This window comes from Anolis sagrei, chromosome 12, assembly GCF_037176765.1.
Source record: "Anolis sagrei isolate rAnoSag1 chromosome 12, rAnoSag1.mat, whole genome shotgun sequence".
Classification (NCBI taxonomy): Eukaryota; Metazoa; Chordata; class Lepidosauria; order Squamata; family Dactyloidae; genus Anolis; species Anolis sagrei.
Genome location: NC_090032.1, coordinates 11587726 through 11613714, shown reverse-complemented (window position 1 = coordinate 11613714; position 25989 = coordinate 11587726). Strand labels below are relative to the sequence as shown.

The following is a 25989-nucleotide window of genomic DNA, read 5'->3' as shown; positions in this document are numbered from 1 at the left end:
GATCGCTTCTTGTCTGGAGTTCCCCTGTTTTTGAATGCTGTTCTTTATTTACTGCTATGATTTTAGAGTTTTTTTAGTACTGGTAGCCAGATTTTGCTCATTTTTATGGTTTTTTCCTTTTTGTCTCTCCTGACGTTTTGCAGGCTGTTAGGGATTGTGGGAGTTGAAGTCCAAAACACCTGGAGGGCCGAAGTTTGCCCATGCCTGTCCTAAGCAGACACCTCCTCGCCTACAGCAACCACAAAAGGGAAAGCAAGAAGCGTAGCTTATTAAAGGCATTTGGGTTTTTTTTGTTTTGTTATATAGAGATATAGATATACATTTTACGTCCACATTCCTCTCCCGTTCCCTGAAAAGACCTCAACGTGATTCCCCGTCATGGCTACGTCAATATTTTGGAAAAAAAGGTTTCCCTTCCCCTCCCCAACCCCTCCCCAAGTAACACTTAATAGAGGTACAAGGCCTCCATCGCACCAGCCCTTTGGGGCTCCCACCTTTGTGTTTACGTCATCGCTTCCTGCAAAATGCGGCATGTAAAAGACAGTGCAAGGTTCCATCCCCGCTCCCCAATCCCCGAGTAAAAAAATTATTCTTGTTCCAATACAAGACACATTCCAGTTCTGAACAGATACAAAGTCTTCCTCAATTGCATGACCAGCCCCCCTAGAAAAAGGAATTTATTATGTACAGGGTTGCTGTGAGTTTCCCGGGCTGTCTGGCCATGTTCCAGAAGCATTCTCTCCTGAGGTTGTTGTAAGATTTTTCTGGGTTTGTCTTGCCATGTTTGAGAAGCATTCTCTCCTGACATTTCGCCCACATCTATGGCAGGCATCCTCAGAGGTTGGGAACTAGGCAACTGGTGTTTATATATCTGTGGAATAATGTCCAGAGTGGGAGAAAGAACTCTTGTCTATTGGAGGCAAGTGTGAATGTTGCAAAATGCCCAGGTTCATTAGCACTGAATCATAGAATCATAGAATCAAAGAGTTGGAAGAGACCTCATGGGCCATCCAGTCCAACCCCCTGCCAAGAAGCAGGAATATTGCATTCAAATCACCCCTGACAGATGGCCATCCAGCTTCTGCTTAAAAGCTTCCAAAGAAGGAGCCTCCACCACACTCCGGGGCAGAGAGTTCCACTGCTGAACGGCTCTCACAGTCAGGAAGTTCTTCCTCATGTTCAGATGGAATCTCCTCTCTTGTAGTTTGAAGCCATTGTTCCGCGTCCTAGTCTCCAAGGAAGCAGAAAACAAGCTTGCTCCCTCCTCCCTGTGGCTTCCTCTCACATATTTATACAGTGGCCTTGTAGCTTCAAAGCCTGGCTGATTGATGCCTGGGGGTCCTTTTGTTAGGAGGTGTTAGCAGGAGGAGCCCCTGGGGGCACAGTTTCGAATCCGGGGAGAGGCGGATGAGCTCCCTCTATCAGCTCCAGCTCCTCATGCGGGGAGATATTGACAAGCTGGAATGTGTCCAGAGGAGGGCGACTAAAATGATCAAGGGTCTGGAGAACAAGCCCTATGAGGAGCGGCTTAGGGAACTGGGCATGTTTAGCCTGAAGAAGAGAAGGCTGAGAGGAGATATGATAGCCATGTATAAATATGTGAGAGGAAGCCACAGGGAGGAGGGAGCAAGCTTGTTTTCTGCTGCCCTGGAGACTAACACGCGGAACAATGGCTTCAAACTACAAGAGAGGAGATTCCATCTGAACATTAGGAAGAACTTCCTGACTGTGAGAGCCGTTCAGCAGTGGAACTCTCTGCCCCGGAGTGTGGGGGAGGCTCCTTCTTTGGAAGCTTTTAAGCAGAGGCTGGATGGCCATTTGTCAGGGGTGATTTGAATGCAATATTCCTGCTTCTTGGCAGAATGGGGTTGGACTGGATGGCCCATGAGGTCTCTTCCAACTCTTTGATTCTATGATTCTATGACATGAGAGATGCCTCCCACAAGGATAAAAAAAAAATCAAATCATCCAGGCATCCCCTGGGCAAAGTCCTTGCAGTCGGCCAATTCTCTCACACCAGAAGCGAGTTGCAGTTTCTCAAGTTGCTCCTGACACGACAAAAAACAAAAACAGGAAGTGATTGTTTCATGTCTGGAAGTGCCTTGTTTTTTGAGTGTTGCTCTTTATTTACAGTCCTGATTTTAAAGAGGAACACTAACAAAACAGGGGAAATCCTGATATGACACAATCAGTGCCAGCTAACACTTCCCAATAAAGGATTCCCTCCAAGCAGGAAGCAGCCAGGCTTTGCTATTGAATGCTAATCAAGGTGGTATCCTCTGCGGTTGTGAGATCTGCTGGAAACTATATCTCTGGAATGTTCTGGGTGGGAGAAAGAACTCTTGCCTGCTTTAGGCAAGTGTGATTGTTGGAATTGGCCACCTTGATTAGCATTGAATAGCCTGTCTGGCTGCTTACTGCCTGGGAGAATCCTTTGTTGGGAGGTTTGTTTGTTTGTTTTTTGTCGTGTCAGGAGCAACCTGAGAAACTGCAAGTCGCTTCTGGTGTGAAAGAATTGGCCGTCTGCAAGGACATTTTTGATATTTTTATCATCCTTGTGGGAGGCTTCTCTCATGTCCCCGCATGAGGAGCTGGAGCTGATAGAGGGAGCTCATCCACCTCTCCCCGGATTCGAACCTGCAACCTGTCAGTCTTGAGGTGTTTCCTGAACATTCCACAGATATATAAATCCCACAAACACCTGATACGCCCAAGTTGCTGGGATTTATAGTTTACCTACAATCAAAGAGTATTCTCAACTCCACCAACGATGGAATTGAACCAAACTTGGCACACAGAACTTTTTAGACTTTTATCAGTATTTAAAAAGTCTAAAATTAGGACAGTAAATAAAAAGGAACACTCATACAGCAGGGGAATTTCTGACATGAAACAGTCAGGGCCAGCTAACACCTCCCAACAAAGGATTCCCCCAGGCTGGAATCAGCTGGGCTTCGAAGGTGAATTCAATTCGAAGGTGAATTCAATTCGAAGGTGATACATGGCTATCATATCTCCTCTCAGCCTTCTCTTCTTCAGGCTAAACATGCCCAGTTCCCTAAGCCGCTCCTCATAGGGCTTGTTCTCCAGACCCTTGATCATTTTAGGGTCTGGATTCACCTTCAATGCTAATCAAGGTGGCCAACAGACAAGAGTTCTTTCTCCCACCCTGGACATTATTCCAGGTCTATAAACCCCACTTGCCTAGTTTCCAACAGACCTCCCAACCTCTGAGGATGCCTGCTATAGATGTAGGTGAAACGTCAGGAGAGAATGCTTCTGGAACACACCCATACAGCCCAGAAAACTCACAGCAACCCAGTGATTCCAGCCACGAAAGCCTTCCAACAACACAATTTATATACATTCAGGCAGATTCTTGCTTCTATAAAATGCTATAGGAAAAAAAAATGGGGATAGGGTGGAAGTGTGGGGGTGTTTCGGACTTTTGTAACTTCCCGCCCCAGTACCCCCAAAACATGGCGGACTGCATTTTACCTGCAATTAACATGCGCACACGCATACACACACACGCACAAAGCAAACCCCTTCCCGTAAAAAAAAAAAAATGCCTAGAATTCAGCAAACCATTCCAGCCCTCATTGTTGTCGTCACCATCCGGACCCCAGCCCAGGCCAACCTTGTGACGGGACCCCACAAGTCTAAGTATCCATGGCAGCTTTGGGGGCCAGGAGGATATGAGGGGTGTCCAGGCGGCTGCCCCAGATGGGGTGCCTGCCGGGACCCTCCTCGGAGACCTCTGCCTGCCGGTCACCATTCCAGCGGCGCTTCAGGCGCAGCTTGGGGGGCATCAGGGCATCCTCCCTCTTTTCCGGGGCCGGTGCCTCCCCCACGGATTCCGGGGGTCCTGCTCTGTCACCCACCCCTTCCTCTTGCTTCGGCTTTTCAACAGCCGGGGTGATGGCCTGACTAGGGGATGGCGACACTGCAACCCACGTCGGGGTCACCGGCCTGGCAAAGAGAGCCTCTTTCTCCCGTTCCTGATAATTGGGGGTCTTGGCTGCATTGTCGCTTTCCTCCCGCCCCACTTGGTCTCTCTTTGGGGACTCTCTGCTCTCCAGCTCCGGGTCAGAGACAGGCTCCGTCTTAATCTGCGGGGGTGATGCCGGAGGAGGCTGAGAAGCCCTGGGCCCGCTCTCCGGCCTCTCGCGGTTCTTGCGCCCGACCGGCGGAGGCTGCAGCTTGATGGGAAAGGGGGCCTGATCCTCCGGAGGTGCCGGGGGGCATGGGAAGGGCGGCATAAACAAGCCCGGGTAGCGAGGGAAGGTCCTGGGGCTCAGGTGGTAGTTGAACACCGAGCAAGCCTGGGAGTGGAGGTAGTGCTTCATCTCCTCGGGGTTGAAGGAGAAGCAGCTGCCCCCAGCGGGCGCAAAGGGGCTCATGCCGGGGGAGGGGCTGTAGGAGAAGAAGGTGGGCGTCAGGGACAAGGCGGGCGAGATCGGGACGTTCAGGATCCCTCCGCGCGACGGGAGCGGGGAGACGGCGAACGGGCTGTGCGGGTCGGGGTACATCCCCGACCGGCCAAAGAGAGGAAGCACCAAGTCCGGCTTACGCTTCTGGGGGGCAACACCACCCAAGGCGGCGGCGGCAGCAGCAGAGGAGGAGTTGCGAGAGGCCAGCGGGTCCACGCCGTGACGCCAGTCCGGGGAGCCGCTATCCAGTTCGGGCACCGGGGATGACTTCTCGCCGAGGGCGCCGTTATTGAGACCTTCCGTGCCAGGCGGGGGCACCAGGGGCCTGCCGGGGAAACGGCCGTGGTGGGACTCTTCAGTGGGAGAGTGGCTGTCCAGAGGAGGGAAGTGGAAGCGGGAAGACGCCGTGGGGACAGGAGGAGCGCTCTGCGGGACGACCCCTGGGAACGAGGAGGAAGAAAAAGAACAACAAATCAAATCAAACCACAACTCAAGAAAGATATTGACAAGCTGGAATGTGTCCAGAGGAGAGCGACTAAAATGATAAAAGGTCTGGAGAACAAGCCCTATGAGGAGCGGCTTAGGGAACTGGGCATCTTTAGCCTGAAGAAGAGAGCAGTACATGTGAAAAAGATCTTGGAATCCTCATGGACAACAAGTTAAACATGAGCCAACAATGTGATGTGGCGGCAAAAAAAGCCAATGGGATTTTGGCCTGCATCAATAGGAGCCTAGTGTCTAGATCTAGGGAAGTAATTGTTGTTGTTGTTCAATCGTTCAGTCGTCTCCGACTCTTCGTGACCTCATGGACGAGCCCACGCCAGAGCTCCCTGTCGGCCGTCACCACCCCCAGCTCCCTCAAGGTCAGTCCAGTCACTTCAAGGATGTCATCCATCCATCTTGCCCTTGTTCGGCCCCTCTTCCTTTTGCCTTCCACCTTCCCCAGCATAATTGTCTTCTCTAGGCTTTCCTGTCTCCTCATGATGTGGCCAAAGTACTTCAACTTTGTCTCTAGTATCTTTTCCTCCAGTGAGCAGTCGGGCTTTATTTCCTGGAGGATGGACTGGTTGGATCTTCTCGCAGCCCAAGGCACTCTCAGAACTTTCCTCCAACACCACAGCTCAAAAGCATCTCTCTTCCTTCGCTCAGCCTTCCCTAAGGTCCAGCTCTCACATCCGTAGGTGACTACAGGGAAGACCATGGCTTTGACTAGGCGGATCTATTCTGCTTTGGCTAGACCACAGCTGGAATATTGTGTCCAATTCTGGACACCACAATTCAAGAGGGATATTGACAAGCTGGAATGTGTCCAGAGGAGGGTGACTAAAATGATCAAGGGTCTGGAGAACAAGCCCTATGAGGAGCGGCTAAAGGAGCTGGGCATGTTTAGCCTGAAGAAGAGAGCAGTACATGTGAAAAAGATCTTGGAATCCTCATGGACAACAAGTTAAACATGAGCCAACAATGTGATGCGGCGGCAAAAAAAGCCAATGGGATTTTGGCCTGCATCAATAGGAGCCTAGTGTCTAGATCTAGGGAAGTAATGCTACCCCTCTATTCTGCTTTGGCTAGACCACAGCTGGAATATTGTGTCCAATTCTGGGCACCACAATTCAAGGGGGATATTGACGAGCTGGAATGTGTCCAGAGGAGGGTGACTAAAATGATCAAGGGTCTGGAGAACAAGCCCTATGAGGAGCGGCTTAAGGAGCTGGGCATGTTTAGCCTGAAGAAGAGAAGGCTGAGAGGGGATATGATAGCCATGTATAAATATGTGAGAGGAAGCCACAGGGAGGAGGGAGCAAGCTTGTTTTCTGCTTCCATGGAGACTAGGATGCGAAACAATGGCTTCAAACTACAAGAGAGGAGATTCCATCTGAACATGAGGAAGAACTTCTCAGTGGTGGCCACTCGGCTGTGGAACGCCCTTCCCGCAGATATTAGATTGGCCCCCTCCCTGCTGACATTCAGGAGAAGAGTGAAGACCTGGCTCTTTGAACAGGCGTTTAATTAAGTAGTGCAATTAATTGATTGATCTTGGAACTTGGAACAATGGACGAGGAGATCGGATTATGATTTTACTGATGAGACGTGATGGATTAGTTATATGGATGTATTGATGTTATATTGATGTATTGTTATATTGATGTAGTTGCCTTAGTTACTGTTTTAATTGCTAATGTTGTTCACTTTTTATATTGGTTTGGTTGTAAACCGCACTGAGTCGCCTACAGGCTGAGAGAGTGCGATATACAAATAAAGTAAATAAATAAATAAATAAACAAACTTCCTGACTGTGAGAGCCGTTCAGCAGTGGAACTCTCTGCCCCGGAGTGTGGTGGAGGCTCCTTCTTTGGAAGCTTTTAAGCAGAGGCTGGATGGCCATTTGTCAGGGGTGATTTGAATGCAATATTCCTGCTTCTTGGCAGAATGGGGTTGGACTGGATGGCCCATGAGGTCTCTTCCAACTCTTTGATTCTATGATTCTATGTACAGTGTTCCCTCACTTATCGCGGGTGTTACGTTCCAGGACCACCCGCAAAAAGTGTGCCTTCCCTGAATAAAGGACACAATCCCCCGCAAAATATCCTGAGTAGCACTTTAATTACCCGTTGGGTTGCTACCCCTACTTCTCGTTTAAAACCCTCCTACTAGATACACCTCTGTTCACGTCCAGCATTTATTTTTAAAGTTTTAACTACTACATTTGGCCTGGCCATAGGTTTTTTAATCTCTACGTGTTTTGTCTATATGTGAGTTATATTAATTGTATTGTTTATTTGCTTATTGCTTGTTGTTTTTATAGAATCATAGAATCAAAGAGTTGGAAGAGATCTCATGGGCCATCCATTCCAACCCCATTCTGCCAAGAAGCAGGAATATTGCATTCAAATCACCCGTGATAGATGGCCATCCAGCCTCTGTTTAAAAGCTTCCAAAGAAGGAGCCTCCACCACACTCCAGGGCAGAGAGTTCCACTGCTGAACGGCTCTCACAGTCAGGAAGTTCTTCCTCGTGTTCAGATGGAATCTCCTCTCATAGAATCATAGAATAATAGAATCAAAGAGTTGGAAGAGACCTCATGGGCCATCCAGTCCAACCCCCTGCCAAGAAGCAGGAATATTGCATTCAAATCACCCCTGACAGATGGCCATCCAGCCTCTGTTTAAAAGCTTCCAAAGAAGGAGCCTCCACCACACTCCGGGGCAGAGAGTTCCACTGTTGAACAGCTCTCACAGTCAGGAAGTTCTTCCTCATGTTCAGATGGAATCTCCTCTCTTGTAGTTTGAAGCCATTGTTCTCTTGCGTCCTAGTCTCCAAGGAAGCAGAAAACAAGCTTGCTCCCTCCTCCTCCCTGTGGCTTCCTCTCACATATTTATACATGGCTATCATGTCTCCTCTCAGCCTTCTCTTCTTCAGGCTAAACATGCCCAGTTCCCTGAGTCGCTCCTCATAGGGCTTGTTCTCCAGACCCTTGATCATTTTAGTCGCCCTCCTCTGGATACTAAAATGATCAAGGGTCTGGAGAACAAGCCCTATAGTAGTGGGATAGTAGTGGGATCGAGAGCAGGGCCTCTCCTGAAGATCTTAAACTTTGTGATGGTTCGTGGCAGAAGATAAGTTCAGACAGGTAGTCTGGCCCTTGAAGGGACTTGCTGGCGTGAGACTCCCTCCAGCAAAACAAGCTTGCTCCCTCCTCCCTGTGGCTTCCTCTCACATATTTATACATGACCCTCATCGTGTCTCCTCTCAGCCTTCTCTTCTTCAGGCTAAACATGCCCAGCTCTTTAAGCCTCTCCTCATAGGGCTTGTTCTCCAGACCCTTGATCATTTTAGTCGCCCTCCTCTGGACACATTCCAGCTTGTCAATATCTCTCTTGAATTATGGTGCCCAGAATTGGACACAATATTATTGATGTGTTGTTGGGCTTGGCCTCATGTAAGCTGCTCCGAGTCCCTTGCGGTGATGGGGTATATATAAAGTATTATTATTATTATTATTATTATTATTATTATTATTATCCATAAAGTAGGGACAATATATATATACGTTTCTGGCCCAGCTTACTTGTCCGAAACTATCTCCCTCTATGTCCCGCCTCGCAGTTTAAGATCATCCGGGGAGGCCCTACTCTCAGTCCTACCAGCTTCGCAAATGCATTTAGCACGGTGAGAGACAGGGCCTTCTTGGTGACAGCCCCCCGCATGTGGAACTTGCTTCCCAGCGAGATAAGACTGGCTTCATCCCTCCTGAAGAAATTGAAATCATGGTTCTGGGGCCAGGCTTTTGGACTGTAGGCATGTGGAATCGGACTAGAATCTATATAAATTAAAATGTAATGTTTGTTTGTGCTATTCACAGAACTCAAAAACCACTGGATGAATTGACACCAAATCTGGACACAAGACAACTAACAACCCAATGTATGTCCTTCACTCAAAAAATTTGATTTTGTTATTTGGGAGTTGTAGTTGCTGGGATTTTTAGTTCACCTACAATCGAAGAGCATTCTGAACCCCACCAACAATGGAATGGAACCAAACTTGGCACACAGTTCTCCCATGACCAACAGAAAATACTGGAAGGGCTTGGTGGGCAGTGACCTTTGGCTTGGGAGTTGTAGTTCACCTACATCCAGAGATCACTGTGGACCCAAACAATGATGGATCTGGACCAAATTCTACATGAATACTCAATATGCCCAAATGTGGACACTGGTGGAGTTTGGGGAAAAGTATAATCTTGACATGTGGGAGTTGTAGTTACTGGGATTTATAGTTCACCTACAATCACAGAGTATTCTGAACTCCACCAACAATAGAATTGGGCCAAACCTCCCACACTGAACCCCCATGTGGGCCACAGCAACACATGGCATGGGATGGCTAGTGTATATAAATAAAAATGTAATGTTCGTTTGTGGGATTAACAGAACTCAAAAACCACTGGACGAATTGACACCAAATTTGGACACAAGATACCTAACAACCCAATGTATGTCCTTCACTCAAAAAAGAACCCCGATGTGGGCCACAACAACGAGTGGCAGGGGACGGCTAGTGGTAAATAAATAAACAAGCATACACAAAACAAACAAACAAGTATCAGGAGATTCTCAGATACAGGACAAAGCACGACGGAGCCAGTTTCTGTATGAGGCTGTGTGTGAAAGGTCCACTGGCTTCCCACCCACATTGCGTGCCACAAAGGGCAAGCGGCACATGGCACCTGAAGAGGAAATGCCACTCCGGCTCCTTCCACCTCCACCTTTGAAAAACCGGTTTGTTTCTGGCTCTCTCGTCCTTGCCAGCCTGACTATTGTTTGGATACGTCAAGTCTCCCTCGCCCTCCCCAGGTGAGAGGAAAGAGAAGGTGCCTTAGAGCCGCCTCTCAGGACTCTGCAGTTTCCACCAGCACCTCCGTTCAAAGGCAGCCTCTGGGAAGGCAGGGTGTGTCCGAGAGGAAGAAAGCCACCTGGGTGAGCAACGGCAGGCAGGCATTGCCCAGACTTGTTCCTCCGAGACATCCCGTCCCTGGCAGAAGCCCTAGCTCTGTTGTAGAATCAAAGAGTTGGAAGAGACCTCATGGGCCATCCAGTCTAACCCCATTCTGCCAAGAAGCAGGAATATTGCATTCAAATCACCCCTGACAAATGGCCATCCAGCCTCTGTTTAAAAGCTTCCAAAGAAGGAGCCTCCACCACACTCCGGGGCAGAGAGTTCCACTGCTGAACGGCTCTCACAGTCAGGAAGTTCTTCCTCATGTTCAGATGGAATCTCCTCTCTTGTAGTTTGAAGCCATTGTTCTGCGTCCTAGTCTCCAAGGAAGCAGAAAACAAGCTTGCTCCCTCCTGCCTGTGGCTTCCTCTCACATATTTATACATGGCTATCATATCTCCTCTCAGCCTTCTCTTCTTCAGGCTAAACATGCCCAGTTCCCTAAGCCGCTCCTCATAGGGCTTGTTCTCCAGACCCTTGATCATTTTAGTCGCCCTCCTCTGGACACATTCCAGCTTGTCAATGTTGTTGTTGTTCATTCGTTCAGTCGTCTCCGACTCTTCGTGACCTCATGGACCAGCCTACGCCAGAGCTCCCTGTCGGCCGTTACCACCCCCAGCTCCGTCAAGGTCAGTCCTGAATATCTCTCTTGAATTGTGGTGCCCAGAATTGGACACAATATTCCAGATGTGGTCTAACCAAAGCAGAATAAAGGGGTGGCATGACTTCCCTAGATCTAGACACTCTGCTCCTATTGATGCAGGCCAAAATCCCATTGGCTTTTTTTGCCGCCACATCACATTGTTGGCTCATGTTTAACTTGTTGTCCACGAGGACTCCAAGATCTTTTTCACACGTACTGCTCTCGAGCCAGGCGTCCCCCATTCTGTATCTTTGCATTTCATTTTTTCTGCCAAAGTGGAGTATCTTGCATTTGTCACTGTTGAACTTCATTTTGTTAGTTTTGGCCCATCTCTCTAATCTGTCAAGATCGTTTTGAATTCTGCTCCTGTCCTCTGGACTATTGGCTATCCCTCCCAATTTGGTGTCGTCTGCAAGGGTCGACAACAGTCTACACACAATTGGTTGGAAACCCACTCCAACCCGGGCTGGCTTCGAACTCATGACCTTTTGGTCAGAGTGATCTTAATGCAGCTGACAGCCAGCCAGCTGCGCCACAATCTTTTTCACACATACTGCTCTCGAGCCAGGCATTGTCCCCCATTCTGTATCTTTGCATTTCATTTTTTCTGCCAAAGTGGAGTATCTTGCATTTGTCACTGTTGAACTTCATTTTGTTAGTTTTGGCCCATCTCTCTAATCAGTCAAGATCGTTTTGAATTCTGCTCCTGTCCTCTGGACTATTGGCTATCCCTCCCAATTTGGTGTCGTCTGCAAGGGTCAACAACAGGCTACACACAATTGGTTGGAAACCCACTCCAACCCGGGCTGGCTTCAAACTCATGACCTTTTGGTCAGAGTGATCTTAATGCAGCTGACAGCCAGCCAGCTGCGCCACATTCTTTTTCACACGTACTGCTCTCGAGCCAGGCGTCCCCCATTCTGTATCTTTGCATTTCATTTTTTCTGCCAAAGTGGAGTATCTTGCATTTGTCACTGTTGAACTTCCTTTTGTGTTCCACTTCAACCCACAAGTCCAAAGTGGATGCAACCAAGCCACAAAGGCCGGTTGTCCATGAGGAATACAGCTGCCTGTCAAAGGGACCCTTCTTGATAAGGAAGAAAAGCAATCCCCAGACAAACAGGCTAAGAAATGGGATTAAAAACCCAACAAGGAACGCTCAGGGAGGTGCAAAAACAGGGGGCTTCATGACAGCTACAAGAGGAGCCCAAAGAGGAGCAGGCAACACCTGAAACGGCCAGGGCATTAAATGTTGATCAAGGTGGCCAATGGAAACATTCATACGTACCTCAAACAGAAAAGAGTTCTTTCTCCCACCCTGGGCATTCCACACATATATACAGTGTTCCCTCACTTATCGCAGGTGTTGCGTTCCAGGACCACCCGCAACAGGTGAAAATCCGCAAAATAGGGACGCTATACTAATTTTAATGTTTATACATTATTTTAGCATAATGTATAAATATTAAAATTAATATAGCGTCCCTACTGTGCTGTGCCCTTGTTGTTAGCATTGCTAACAACAAGGCAGCAGGAGACGACGGGATCCCAGCTGAACTGTTTAAAATCTTAAAAGATGATGCTGTCAAGGTGATGCATGCCATTTGCCAGCAAATATGGAAAACACAAGACTGGCCATCAGACTGGAAAAAATCAACTTATATCCCCATACCAAAAAAGGGAAATGCGAAAGACTGCTCAAACTTCCATACAGTGGCCCTTATTTCTCATGCCAGGAAGGGAATGCTCAAGATCCTGCAAGGAAGACTCCAGCAAGACATGGAGCGAGAGTTGCCAGACGTTCAAGCTGGGTTTAGAAAAGGCAGAGGAACCAGAGACCAGATTGCCAATAACCCGATGCTGGAGAATGGAGAAAGGCAGGGAGTTTCAGAAAAACATCTACTTCTGCTTCATTGACTATTCTAAAGCCTTTCACTGCGTGGATCATAATAAATGGTGGCAAGTTCTTGGTGGGATGGGCATCCCAAGCCCCCTTCCCTCTCTCCTGAGGAATCTGTACAAGGACCAAGGAGCAACAGCCAGAATTGACCACGGAACAACAGACTGGTTCAAGATTGGGAAAGGCGTCCGGCAAGGCTGCATCCTCTCACCCAACCTCTTTAACTTGTATGCAGAACACATCATGCGAGGATGTGCGGGGCTTGAGGAATGCAAAACTGGGGTGAAAATTGCTGGAAGAAACATTAACAACCTCAGATATGCAGATGACACCACTCTGATGGCCGAAAGCGAGGAGGAGCTGAGGAGCCTTCTAATCAAGGTGAAAGAAGAAAGCGCAAAAGCCAGGTTGCAGCTAAACGTCAAAAAAACCAAGATTATGGCAACAAGAATGATTGGCAACTGGGAAATAGAGGGAGAAAATGTGGAGGCCGTGACAGACTTTGTATTTCTAGGCGCAAAGATGACTGCAGATGCAGACTGTGGCCAGGAAATCAGAAGACGCTTCCTTCTTGGGAGGAGAGCAATGTCCAGTCTTGATAAAATAGTAAAGAGCAGAGACATCAGACTGGCAACAAAGATCCATTGCCTAGTCAAAGCCATGGTCTTCCCTGTAGTCACCTACGGATGTGAGAGCTGGACCTTCGGGAAGGCTGAGCGAAGGAAGAGAGATGTTTTTGAGCTGTGGTGTTGGAGGAAAGTGCTGAGAGTGCCTTGGACTGCGAGAAGATCCAACCAGTCCATCCTCCAGGAAATAAAGCCCGACTGCTCACTGGAGGGAAGGAGACTAGAGACAAAGTGGAAGTCCTTTGGCCACATCATGAGAAGACAGCAAAGCCTAGAGAAGGGAATGATGCTGGGGAAAGTGGAAGGCAAAAGGAAGAGGGGCCGACCAAGGGCAAGATGGATGGATGGCATCCTTGAAGTGACTGGACTGACCTTGAAGGAGCTGGGGGTGGTGACGGCCGACAGGGAGCTCTGGCGTGGGCTGATCCATGAGGTCACGAAGAGTCGGAGACGACTGAACGAATGAACAACAACAACAGTGCTGATTTTTTTAAACCTGCGCTTCTTTACCCATTAGGCTTGGTTGATCGTGTTCATTAGTTTCTAAACTCGTTATGAATTCGTATTTAAATTAGCTTTCGATCCAATATCGAGCCATGCAGGAATAGCGGGAGGAGTAACTAAGAATCGAAACAATTTTTCCAATTTTCGTAATTATTTTCATATGTCTGGTGCAAGTTTTACAATCTCGCAGTTTCTCTTCCCTCCCCGGTAGCAAGCTGCGCATTTACCCCAGCTTAAGCGATGAATTTCCTCTTTCTCTCTCCCTTCCTGCCGGCCACCTTTGCTCTGCTGCTTTCCTCATGCTTGGACGTGCTATGGGATTGGGACAGTTTTTTGATAATATAATATAATATATATAGTTGTTGTTAGTTTTATCACACCAAAAGTCAACAACAGAGGGAGAGGGAAGCTTCAGAAGTTCCCCCTGTCCCGTATGGAGGTTTTTTTCACATATTGCGCAATCGCGTCCGCCATTACGAAATTTTGTAAATATCGAAATTTTGAAATTTCGGAAATCCTCTCAGATTAGAAATGCGGGCGCCTCCTAGATACAAAATGAGTTTAGAACCAATTTTTTTCTTGATCAACCAAGCCTATTACCCATGCCTCCCACGCCTCTGCCCTCTGCACTTCCAGGGTCTTTGGAGGCCAGGGAGGCAGGCCTTCCCCACCATGCCTCTGACCACCGCTTTGCCACCGCTCTGCCGGGTCTGTGGAGGCTTATTGTGGTGGCTCCTCGGCTGTGGAACGCCCTTCCTACGGACATTAGACTAGCACCATATCTAATGGTATTCCGCAAAAAGGTGAAGACCTGGATGTTTGTGCAGGCTTTTGAGTAATTTAGTGCAATCTGGTAATGGAACATAGGAATGGAACAATGGACGACGAACCTGGACTACGCTTGGATGATGAGAAGATTGGGTACGGTTGTTTTTCGTAATAATTGTGCACTGTAATTGCTTATTGGTAATTTATGGATAATGTGTTAAGTCAATTGTTATATGTTGCATGGAACCACTGCTGTTTCTACTGTTTTTACTGTTTGTGAACCGCCGTGAGTCGCCTTCGGGCTTGAGATACAGCGGTATATAAGCAAAGTAAATAAATAAATAATTATTGTTAAATGGGTTGTTGTAGCTGTATGGCCATGTTCTAGAATCATTCTCTCCTGACATTTCACCCACATCTATTGTAAGCATCCTCAGAGGTTGTGAGGTCTGTTGGAAACTAGGCAAGTGAGGTTTATCTATCTGTGGAATGATGTCCAGGGTTGGATAAGCGAGACTCTACTGTATTAAACAACTCTAAAATCGGGACAGTAAATGAAGAGCAACACTAAACAGGGGAATTCCAGACATCAATCAGAGCCAGAGGACAACTCCCAACAATGTATTTTCCCAGGCAGGAAGCAGACAGGTTTTGAAGCTGCAAGGCCATTCAAGTGTTCCCTTGCTATTTCGCGGTTCGCTTTACGCGGACTCGCTGTATTGTGTTTTTTTAAAGACCGGCGTTGTCCGTAGACACCTCCAACGTCATGTGGCTGGCATGACTGCATGAAGCACCCTTACCTTCCCACTGGAACAGTACCTATTGATCTACTCACATTTGCATGTTTTCAAACTGCTAGGTTGGCAGAAGCTCACGCCGCTCCCCGGATTTGAACCGGTGACCTTTCGGTCAACAAGCTCATTGGTTTAACCCACTGCACCACTATGATTTCTCCATGACAAGCATATAAACCAGGGGTCCTTAAACTACGGCCCGGGGGCCAAATACGGCCCTCCAAGGTTATTTACCTGGCCCTCACTCAGGGTCAACTTACGTCTCAAATGACTTGAAAGCACACAACAACAACAATCCTATCTCATCAGCCAAAAGCAGGCCCACACTTCCCAATGAAATACTAATACATTTATATTTGTTAAAATTGTTCTTCATTTTAATTATTGTATTGTTCTAAAGAGGTTTTTTTGCACTACAAATAATATATGTGCATTGTGCATAGGAATTCATTCGTTTTTTTTCAAATTATAATCCGGCCCTCCAACAGTTTGAGGGACTGTGACCTGGCCCTCTGTTTAAAAAGTTTGTGGACCCCTGATATAAACAATGGCAGTGCAGGTGTCCCAGTCCCTCCTGCCCCCAACTGCCCCAAAACATCAAACCAGAGAGAACCCGCTTCCTGCTCACCGGTAGGCCGGATATTAATGAAGGGGTAATTGGGCATCACCAGCTTATTGAAGTTGAACTTGTAGGTGAACCTCTTCCCTTTTGTCTTGTGGAGGATTCTCTTGTTGTAATAGTATCTGCCAAAAGAATGGAAAAGGAAGTGAATACACACCCTTATTTGACACAGAACATCTAAAACAGCCCACACTGAGTCTGAGAGTGATGTATGTAGACACCATCTTCCTCCTGGCCGGTCAGACCAGATATACCATTTGCCTCTCCAGGACAATGGTGGAATCCCAGGGAAGAACCTTGGGTTCAATTAAGGCCTCTGCAGAAATGATTTCCTGGCTTCCTTCCTTCCTTATGCAAATCTTGGCCCTTGCTTCCTTGTTTGTTTCACTCTCTGCCGCCACAGAAGGATCAGAGGGCAACCGCCTGCCAGACACAGTTTCCCAAAAGTCAAAGTCAAGGAAGGTGGCCCTCGTGGCCCTGTTGGAAGAGTGGAAGGCTAAGCGACATTGAAGAATATGACAGCTGCCCAGAGTTGTGCAACATGGGTCAGGTGAATAATGACAGCAAGCAAGCTCCTAATGTTGAGCCTGGAGGCCATGTTACAACACCTATCCTACTGGCATTGCAGATTGCCTCTTAGTAATCCAAGTACCGTACATACTCGAGTATAAGTCGAGTTTTTCAGGTCCTTTTTGAGGCTGAAAAAGCTCCCCTCGGCTTATACTTGAGTCAAAGTTATTTATTATTTTACTCTGTTATTTTACTGATACACAAACACAGTATGCCACAGCAAATGAGATATATATGCTGGATTTCTATCACAAAAAGTCGAACATTTCCCAAGCATCAGGGACTGTGTGATGTATTTTCGAAAGACGCACACAGATCCAAGTCAGGTGACCTTTTGCAGTTGACAGATCGTGATTTTGTCAATGTTTGCTGTTTCCAAATGCCGGCTGAGATCTTTTAGAATGGCACCCAGTGTGCCAATTACCATTGGACCCACCTATGATTATTACTCTGTTGTTCTTGTTATTATTATTATTATTATTATTATTATTATTATTATTTTTGACTATTTATTATGACTTTGTCGTGTCAGGAGTGACCTGAGAAACTGCAAGTCGCTTCTGGTGTGAGATAATTGGCCGGCTGCAAGGACATTGCCCAGGGGATGCCTGGATGATTTGATGTTTTATCATCCTTGTGGGAGGCATCTCTCATGTCTCCGCATGAGGAGCTAGAACTGATAGAGGGAGCTCATCCGCCTCTCCCCGGATTCGAACCTCCTGAAATTTACATTATTTTACTCTATCATTATTTGCCGTGTTGCCGTGGCCCTCATGGGGGTTCTGTGTGGGAGGTTTGGCCCAATTCTAACGTTGGTGGAGTTCAGAATGCTTTTCGATTGTAGGTGAATTATAAATCCCAGCAACAACAACTCCCAAATGTCAAGATTCTATTTCCCCCAAACTCCACCAGTGTTCACATTTGGGCATATTGAGTATTCGTGGAGAGTTTTGTCCAGATCCATCATTGTTTGAGTCCACAGTGCTCTCTGGATGTAGGTGAACTACAACTCCAAAACCAAAGGACACTGCCCACCAAACCCTTCCAGTATTTTCTGTTGGTCATGGGAGTTCTGTGTGCCAAGTTTGGTTCAAATCAATCGTTGGTGGGGTTCAGAATGCTCTTTGATTGTAGGTGAACTATAAATCCCAGCAACTATAACTCCCAAATGACAAAATCATTTTTTTTGAGTGAAGGACATACATTGGGTTGTTAGGTGTATCGTGTCCAAATTTGGTGCCAATTCATCCAGGAGTTTTTGAGTTCTGTGAATACCACAAACGAACATTACATTTTTATTTATATAGATTATATTACTATATTTATTAATATTACTAGCCGCCCCCTGCCACGCATTGCTGTGGCTCAGTCTGTGTATATGTGTTTTGTGTGCGTATATATATGTTTGTATATATTTGCGTATATGTGTATATATGTGGTTTTGCACATGCATTTAAATGTATTTTTTCATTTTTGGCTTTTTAAGTCTCTTCCGCTGTGTTTTTCAGTGTTCTTATGAGTGATGGTCACTCGTTGACGTGATAGGTGTATTGTGTCCAAATTTGGTGTCAATTCGTCCAGTGGTTTTTGAGTTCATTACATTTCTATTTATATAGATTATAACATTTACATTATTTTACTCTATTATTATTTTTATTACATTTATTACTTTACTCTATCATTATTATTACATTTATTATTTTACTCTATTATTTTTTATTACATGTATTGTTTTATTCTATTTATTATTATTATTATTAACTTTATTTGTACCCCGCTAGCATCTCCCGAAGGACTCGATGTGGCTTACAAAGGCTTACAAATTATTTTACTCAATTTTCCTTTTTATTACATGTATTATTTTACTCTATTTATCATTATTATTACATTTATTATTTTACTCTATTATTACTGTTATTATCATCACCTGAGGGCCCGACTCAGCTTGTCGTAGTTCATTTGGGGCTTGCATTTCCGCCGGCCCCACAGCCGGGCCACTTCGTCGGGGTCTTTGATGACAAACTCCCCGTATTCGCCCTGTTGCCAGGCAATGACGTGCCGGAACTCCTCCTTCTGCAGCAGCTCCAGGATGAAGTGCCAGAGCTGGATTTGCCGGGAGCCTGGGCTGGATTCAGTCTTGTAGGCCCAGTCCGGGAAGTGATAGCCTGAAGAGCCAAAGGCAACAGAAAAAAAAATTAGATGTTGCTGAGAAACACGTTCTGAACATTCCTATAACAGAAATGCATCCCATAATAAGAACTAATGACGCAAGAGCCGTGGAAATAACCTACCCACCATCTGTTCATTTTCAGCCACAAAAATGTATCCTTGAGCACAAAGCCAAAAACCAAAAAAGTGGAGGATTGGATCAAGGTGGGAGGTGTTCTGTATGTAAGAGCCTTGCATAGACGTGACGCTTGTTGTCCCCCATAGTGATAATGGAAGCAATGGGGATGTGGGGGGAGGCAAGCCAAGCACCTTCCCACAACGTGGGTTGTGTGCACGGGACACACCGCGTGGGGAAATCACAGCCTTGCCTGAGACACTTCTTCCCATCTCCTGCTTCCCCTTTACACTTATTATTTTACTCTATTTATTATTATTTCATTTACATTATTTTCTCTATTATTATTTTTATTACATATTATTTTACTCTATTTATTATTATATTATTATTTTACTCTTTTCATTATTATGACATTTTCATTATTTTACTCTATTATTATTTTATTACATGTATTACTTTATTTATTATTATTATTATTATTATTATTATTATTATTACATTTATTAAGGAGCCCCCGGTGGCGCAGTGGGTTAAAGCACTGAGCTGCTGAACTTGCTGACTGAAATGTCGCAGGTTCGAATCCAGGAGGGGCGTGAGCTCCCGCTGTTAACCCCAGCCACTGCCAACCTAGCAGTTGGAAAACATGCAAATGTCAGAAGGACATGGGAGGGGGGGGGGGGTTGTGGTGGTGGTGGGATTGGGGAAAATACTGGTATTTTGAATGTTAATTTCAAAGATGGTATGTTTCTATGTATTACACAATAAAAAAAACTTTAAAAAAAGAAAAACATGCAAATGCGAGTAGATCGGTATTTATATATTTATTTACGGCATTTATATGCCACCCTTCTCACCCTGAAGGGGACTCAGAGCGGCTTACAAGATATGTATACATACAATAGATTATACTATTAGCATGGCACAATATCATTATTAAATAGGTACTGCTCAGGCGGGAAGGTAACAGCGCTCCATGCAGTCATGCTGGCCACAAGACCTTGGAGGTGTCTATGGACAACGCCGGCTCTTCGGCTTAGAAATGGAGATGAGCACCAACCCCCAGAGTTGGACACGACTGGACTTAATGTCAAGGGAAAACCTTTACCTATTACATTTATTATTTTATTCTATTTATTATTATGGCATTTACATTATTTTACTTTATTATTATTTTATTACATGTATTATTTTACTCTATTTATCATTATACTAGCCATCCCCTGCCATGCGTTACTGTGGCCCCGTCTGTGTATAAGTGCTTTGTGTGTGAGTATATTTGTGTATATGTGTGTGTTTACGTGTGTGTGTGTATGTGTGTGTGTGTGTGTGTGTGTGTGTGTGTGTGTGTGTATATATATATATATATATATATATATATATGGTTTTGCAGGTGCATTGTAATGTTTGGGTTTTTTTGCTGTTTAAGTCTCTTCCGCTGTGTTTTTCAGTGTTTTTCTGAGTGATGGTCATTTGCTGACCTGACAGATGTATTGTGTCCAAATCTGGTGTCAATTCAGTGGTTTTTGAGTTATGTTAATCCCACAAACGAACATTACATTTTTATTTATATAGATGTATTATTTTATATTATTATTACATGTATTATTTTACTCTATTATTATTACATTTACATTATTTTACTCTATTATAATGACATGTATTATTTTACTCTATTATTGTTATTATTATTACATTTATTATTATACTCTTATCTATTATTATTATGATTATTATTATTATTATTACTAGCCATCCCCTGCCATGCGTTGTTGTGGTCCAGTCTGTGTATATGTGTTTTGTGTGTGTATATTTTTGTGTATATGTGTATATATGTGTGTTTGCATGTGTGTGTGTGTGTGTGTGTGGTTTTGGAAAGCATTGTAATGTTTTTGTTTGGCTTTTAAGTCTTTTCTGGTGTGTTTTTCAGTGTTTTTATGAGTGATGGTCACTTGTAGGCCTGATACATGTATTCTGTCTAAATTTGGTGTCAATTTGTCCAGTGATCTTTGAGTTATGTTAATCCCACAAACAAATATTACATTTTATTTATACCTAGCTGTCCCCTGCCATGCATTGCTGTGGCCCAGTCTGTGTATTTGTTTTGTGTGTATATGTGTGTGTATATATTTGTGTATATGTGTATATATGTGGTTTTGCACATGCGTTGTAATGTAATTTTTGTGTTTTTTTGGCTTTTTAAGTCTCTTCTGCTGTGCTTTTCGGTGTTTTTATGAGATGGTCACTCATTGGCCTGAAAGGTGTATTGTGTCCAAATTTGGCGTCAATTCGTCCAGTGGTTTTTGAGTTATGTTAATCCCACAAACGAACATTGCATTTATATTTATATAGATTACATGTATTATTTTACTCTATTACATTTATATTATTTTACTCTACTATAATGACATGTATTATTTTACTCTATTTATTATTGTTATTATTATTACATTTATTATTATACTCTATCTTTCTATCTATCTATTATTATTATTATTATTATTACATTTATTATTTTACTCTATTTAACAGCTAGTTCCAAGTATGTGTGTCATTGAATTATGCATGTACTATCCAGCATCCTTATCATCAAGCATACTTCCAACAATGCTCAAAATCAGTTGACAGTTGCATTGGTGACGTCTTACCTCCGCCAGCTTCCGGCTTCTCCACAATGGGACAACCTGCCTTCATTTTTCTGGTCCTCCTGGAGAGTGACAAAAGAGAAAGCACACTTTCACCTTCATATACATGTTTGGCAGGGAAGAGGAATCTTCCCCACTTTTCCTTTGAAGACATACAATATCTGACGATGGATTAACAAAATTAACATTTGAGTTGTCGAAGGCTTTTGTGGCCAGAATCACTGGATTGCTATGAGTTTTCCGGGCTTTATGGTCATGTTTCAGAAGCATTCTCTCCTGACATTTCACCCACATCAATGGCAGGCATCCTCAGACGTTGTGAGGTCTGTGGGAGACTAGGCAAGTGGGGTTTATATATCTATGAAATAATGTCCAAGGTGGGAGAAAAAACTGTCTGTTTGAAGCAAGTATGAATGCTGCAATCAATCACCTTGATTATTGATTTACTTATTTACGACATTTCTACTCCGCCTTCCTCACCCTGGAAGGGACTCAAGGCGGCATTACATACAGGCTACAATTCAATGCCTTAAAACACAATGTACACTTAAATAAGTATTAAAATAGATTATAAAAGTACATAAAAACAATAAAAACATTTAAACACAATATATTTAGAGTCAAATACATAATCTATGAGCATAATATGGGCCATTCCAATGGTCACTGCACATTGTTCCAAGTCTATATATTGCACAAGTTCTGTAAAGGCTTGGTCACAAAGCCACGTTTTCACTCTCTTCTGGAAGGTCAGGAGGAAGGGGGCTGATCTATCCCTGGGGAGGGAGTTCCACAGCTGAGGGGCCACCACTGAGAAGGACCTATCTCTTGTCTACACCAACTGCGCCTGCGATGGAGGCACGGCCAAGATCAGGGCCTTCCCAGATGATCTTAAACTATGCGGTGGTTCATAGAGGGAGATACGTGTGGTGAAGTGTGAATTTTAACCTGCAGTTATGTATAATTGTCGATTGATGTTTAAAAGGGTAAGTATTTAAAGTTGCATAACTGGGGGAATGGTAGCCCGTTCAACTCACTTTGAGCTGGGTTACCATGGAAATAGGGGTGGAGCCAACTGCCACTTGGCAGGGCAGCCATTTTAGAATGGTCAGTCTGTAGTCAGCGAACTACAGGAGAGGCTGGTTCTGTAGTAGTGAGAACCAGGAAGGTAGTCTGTAGTTCAAAAACTACTGTAGGAAGAATCAGGAAGGTTTTGGCTTTTAGCCTGGGTAGTTTAGATAATTCGAGTTGACTTATTTATAGTAGTAGTTAGTGTATGAGTAGAAAGGGTAAGAGAAACCCAGTGAGAATCTTTATTGCAACAGAAATATCACAAAGAAAGAATAAGCTTGTATCTGAAGTAATCTATTAAGGAAAAAAACACAGTTTGAAGAAAAATAAGTTTGAAACCTGTTTTGTGGAAGGAAGAGTCCTTTCCAGAGTTGTTTTAAGGAATGTTATAAATGTAACCTCTAAAGATAAGTGCCTCTAAGAGTTAAGAAACATTGAAACCATCAAGCTCCTTCTACATTTCAATAAACTTGTTACAGTCTCTTCTAAAGCTCGGTCTCTGTTACAAATCCTTTCCAAGTTAAGTCACGCTACACATTAAAGAAAGATCATATCAATATTACTAGCTATTAGCTACACTATCAATTTAATAAGCCCTTATAAAGTAGTGGCTCCTTTACAAAACAGTTACAAACAGGTGGTGGCTTCTTCACAAATTGGTGGCATTTTTATACATCTTCACAATACGTTTGGACAGGTAAGCTGGGCCAGAACCGTTTAGGGCTTTATAGGCTAAAGCCGGAACTTTGAATTTTGCTCGGTTGCAGATTGGCAGCCAGTGGAGCTGATGTAACAGGCATGCTCCCTGCATGCCACTCCGGTGAGCAATCTGGCTGCCACCTGTTGCACCATTTGTAGCTTCCGAACAGTCTTCAAAGGCAACGCCATGTAGAGCGCATTGCAGTAGTCTATTCAGGATGCAACTAAAAAGAGTTTGGGTAAGGCGAAGCAGCTGAGATAGACAGCAGTGCAGACACGGATACACCGGAACACACAGTAGTCTATCTGGGATGTAACCAGAGCATGGACTACTTGATTAATGTTGAATAGCCTTGCAACTTCAAGGCTTGGCTGCTTCCTGCTTCCATTGTTGGATTCCTCCAGGAATACAACAGTTTTACCAGTTAACGTTAGTGGCAACCCACACCAGTTTCGCTGTTAACTGCATTTCTTGAAGCAAAAGGTGCACAACTCTTGTCTTTGAAATGCCCAATCATCCCTGTGTGGCATTTGTGCATAGTCCTCAGCCACACTGATCTGTATGATTCATAACAGAGATGTCCCCCGCTCTATGTCCTGCAGACGACACCAAATTGGGAGGGATAGCCAATAGTCCAGAGGACAGGAGCAGAATTCAAAACGATCTTGACAGATTAGAGAGATGGGCCAAAACTAACAAAATGAAGTTCAACAGTGACAAACGCAAGATACTTCACTTTGGCAGAAAAAATGAAATGCAAAGATACAGAATGGGGGACGATGCCTGGCTCGAGAGCAGTACGTGTGAAAAAGATCTTGGAGTCCTCGTGGACAACAAGTTAAACATGAGCCAACAATGTGATGTGGCGGCAAAATAAGCCAATGGGATTTTGGCCTGCATCAATAGGAGCATAGTGTCTAGATCTAAGGAAGTAATGCTAGCCCTCTATTCTGCTTTGGTTAGACCACATCTGGAATATTGTGTCCAATTCTGGGCACCACAATTCAAGAGAGATATTGACAAGCTGGAATGTGTCCAGAGGAGGGCGACTAAAATGATCAAGGGTCTGGAGAACAACCCCAATGAGGAGCGGCTTAGGGAACTGGGCATGTTTAGCCTGAAGAAGAGAAGGCTGAGAGGAGATATGATAGCCATGTATAAATATGTGAGAGGAAGCCACAGGGAGGAGGGAGCAAGCTTGTTTTCTGCTTCCTTGGAGACTAGGACGCGGAAGAATGGCTTCAAACTACAAGAGAGGAGATTCCATCTGAACATTAGGAAGAACTTCCTGTCTGTGAGAGCCGTTCAGCAGTGGAACTCTCTGCCCCGGAGTGTGGTGGAGGCTCCTTCTTTGGAAGCTTTTAAACAGAGGCTGGATGGCCATTTGTCAGGGGTGATTTGAATGCAATATCCCTGCTTCTTGGCAGGGGGTTGGACTGGATGGCCCATGAGGTCTCTTCCAACTCTTTGATTCTATGATTCTACCAGGTGGGATTCCTTCCAGGGAGACAACTGAGTGATAACATCAGAACTGTAATCAATGTGATCGACTATTACGAAAAAAAATAATCAGAAAGAAGCTGCCCTGATGTTTTTGGATGCCGAGAAGGCATTCGACAATGTTAACTGGAATTTCATCACAGATTTATTAAGAGAAATGGACATAGGCCACCAATATTTAAACGCAATCAGCGCTATTTACACCCAACAACAGGCTACAATAACAATAAATGGACAGCAATCAGAATACATATCAAACCAGAAAGGTACTAGGCAGGGATGCCCCCTATCTCCAATACTTTTCATCACAACACTAGAAGTCTTACTACAGAGAATATCTACAAATAATGAACTGAAAGGACTCAAAGCTAAGAAATATACCTTCAAAACTAGAGCCTTTGCTGACGATATGGCCCATGAGGTCTCTTCCAACTCTTGGATTCTATGATTCTATGCCCAGAAACCAACATGACCTTCATGCCACAATAGAGGGGATGCGAGGATGGGCTGTTCCAGAGTGTGTTTTTAATTTTGAAATGGCAAAGCTACGGAAATAGGAGAAAGAAGAAGACCTGCCAGGAGCAATAGCCAGTGTCAAGGAAAGTGCTGCACGTGCGAGCATGTGATGGCATCACTACCCTCATCTCCCATACAGGTTGCTCTGCCTGCCAGGGACAGCACATCTGCTTGTGGGAACCCAGATGTCTGGCAAGGTTCACAGTGGTGCCTTGGAGTTGTCAGCCAGCCAGGCCCCGACAAAGTCTGAAAGGCAGGGAGAGTTTCCTTGCTGGCTTCCTTCCCCTCCACCACACCCATGTTTAAACAGTGAAGTCACTCGGAGACTATTTTAAGCCCAGAGAAACCCCCAGAGTCCAACCACCGGGATTGCAGATCCGCAGATTCCACCCCCACGGCTCCCAGGCTGGAGAAAGAGACAAGGATTGATAAGGGAGCAATAAAGGGATTGCACCCTGTGCTCGCCATGCTTCACTGTCCTTCATAACAGGCGGCACTCCTTGGCCAGCATAGCTCCCTCCCGTGCGCACCCTTTGCCTGCCGGTCATGAAAGGTAGGCCGCCACCCTCTTGACAATGAGAGCAAAGCTGGCCAAACCAACCTCAGGAAACCACTCCACGGGCTGTAAGTGGAGTTGGTGAAAGTTCAACCTGATTCAGAGCTGATATAATATAATATAACAATACTAATATAATGGCATTTTATTTATTTATTTATTTATTTATTTATTTATTTGATGCACTTATTAACCGCCATTCTCAGCCCATACGGGCGACTCATGGCGGTGTACAGTACACATAAAAGACAGTTACAAAGGCCAGTATCAACAACATATAACTATACAACAAATACAGACTACACAAAAATCCGCTTCGTCTCTTAGTGGAATCATAGCCAGTCTCATCTTCCTTGTA

At 44.9% G+C, this 25989-nt stretch overlaps 1 protein-coding gene across 1 annotated transcript in view; it reads right to left on the bottom strand.

The window, feature by feature from the left end:
- Positions 1-1715: 1715 nt before the first annotated feature.
- ETV3 (ETS variant transcription factor 3) overlaps positions 1716-25989 on the bottom strand; it is a 38277-nt gene continuing 14003 nt past the window's right edge. The window contains exons 2-5 of the mRNA XM_060758232.2: positions 21292-21350; positions 18287-18524; positions 15796-15911; positions 1716-4873 (exon numbers count right to left, since the gene is read on the bottom strand). Coding sequence (XP_060614215.2) covers positions 3663-4873; positions 15796-15911; positions 18287-18524; positions 21292-21337 — 1611 coding nt within the window. The 5' untranslated portion in view covers positions 21338-21350 and the 3' untranslated portion in view covers positions 1716-3662. The remainder of the gene's footprint in view (positions 4874-15795; positions 15912-18286; positions 18525-21291; positions 21351-25989) is intronic.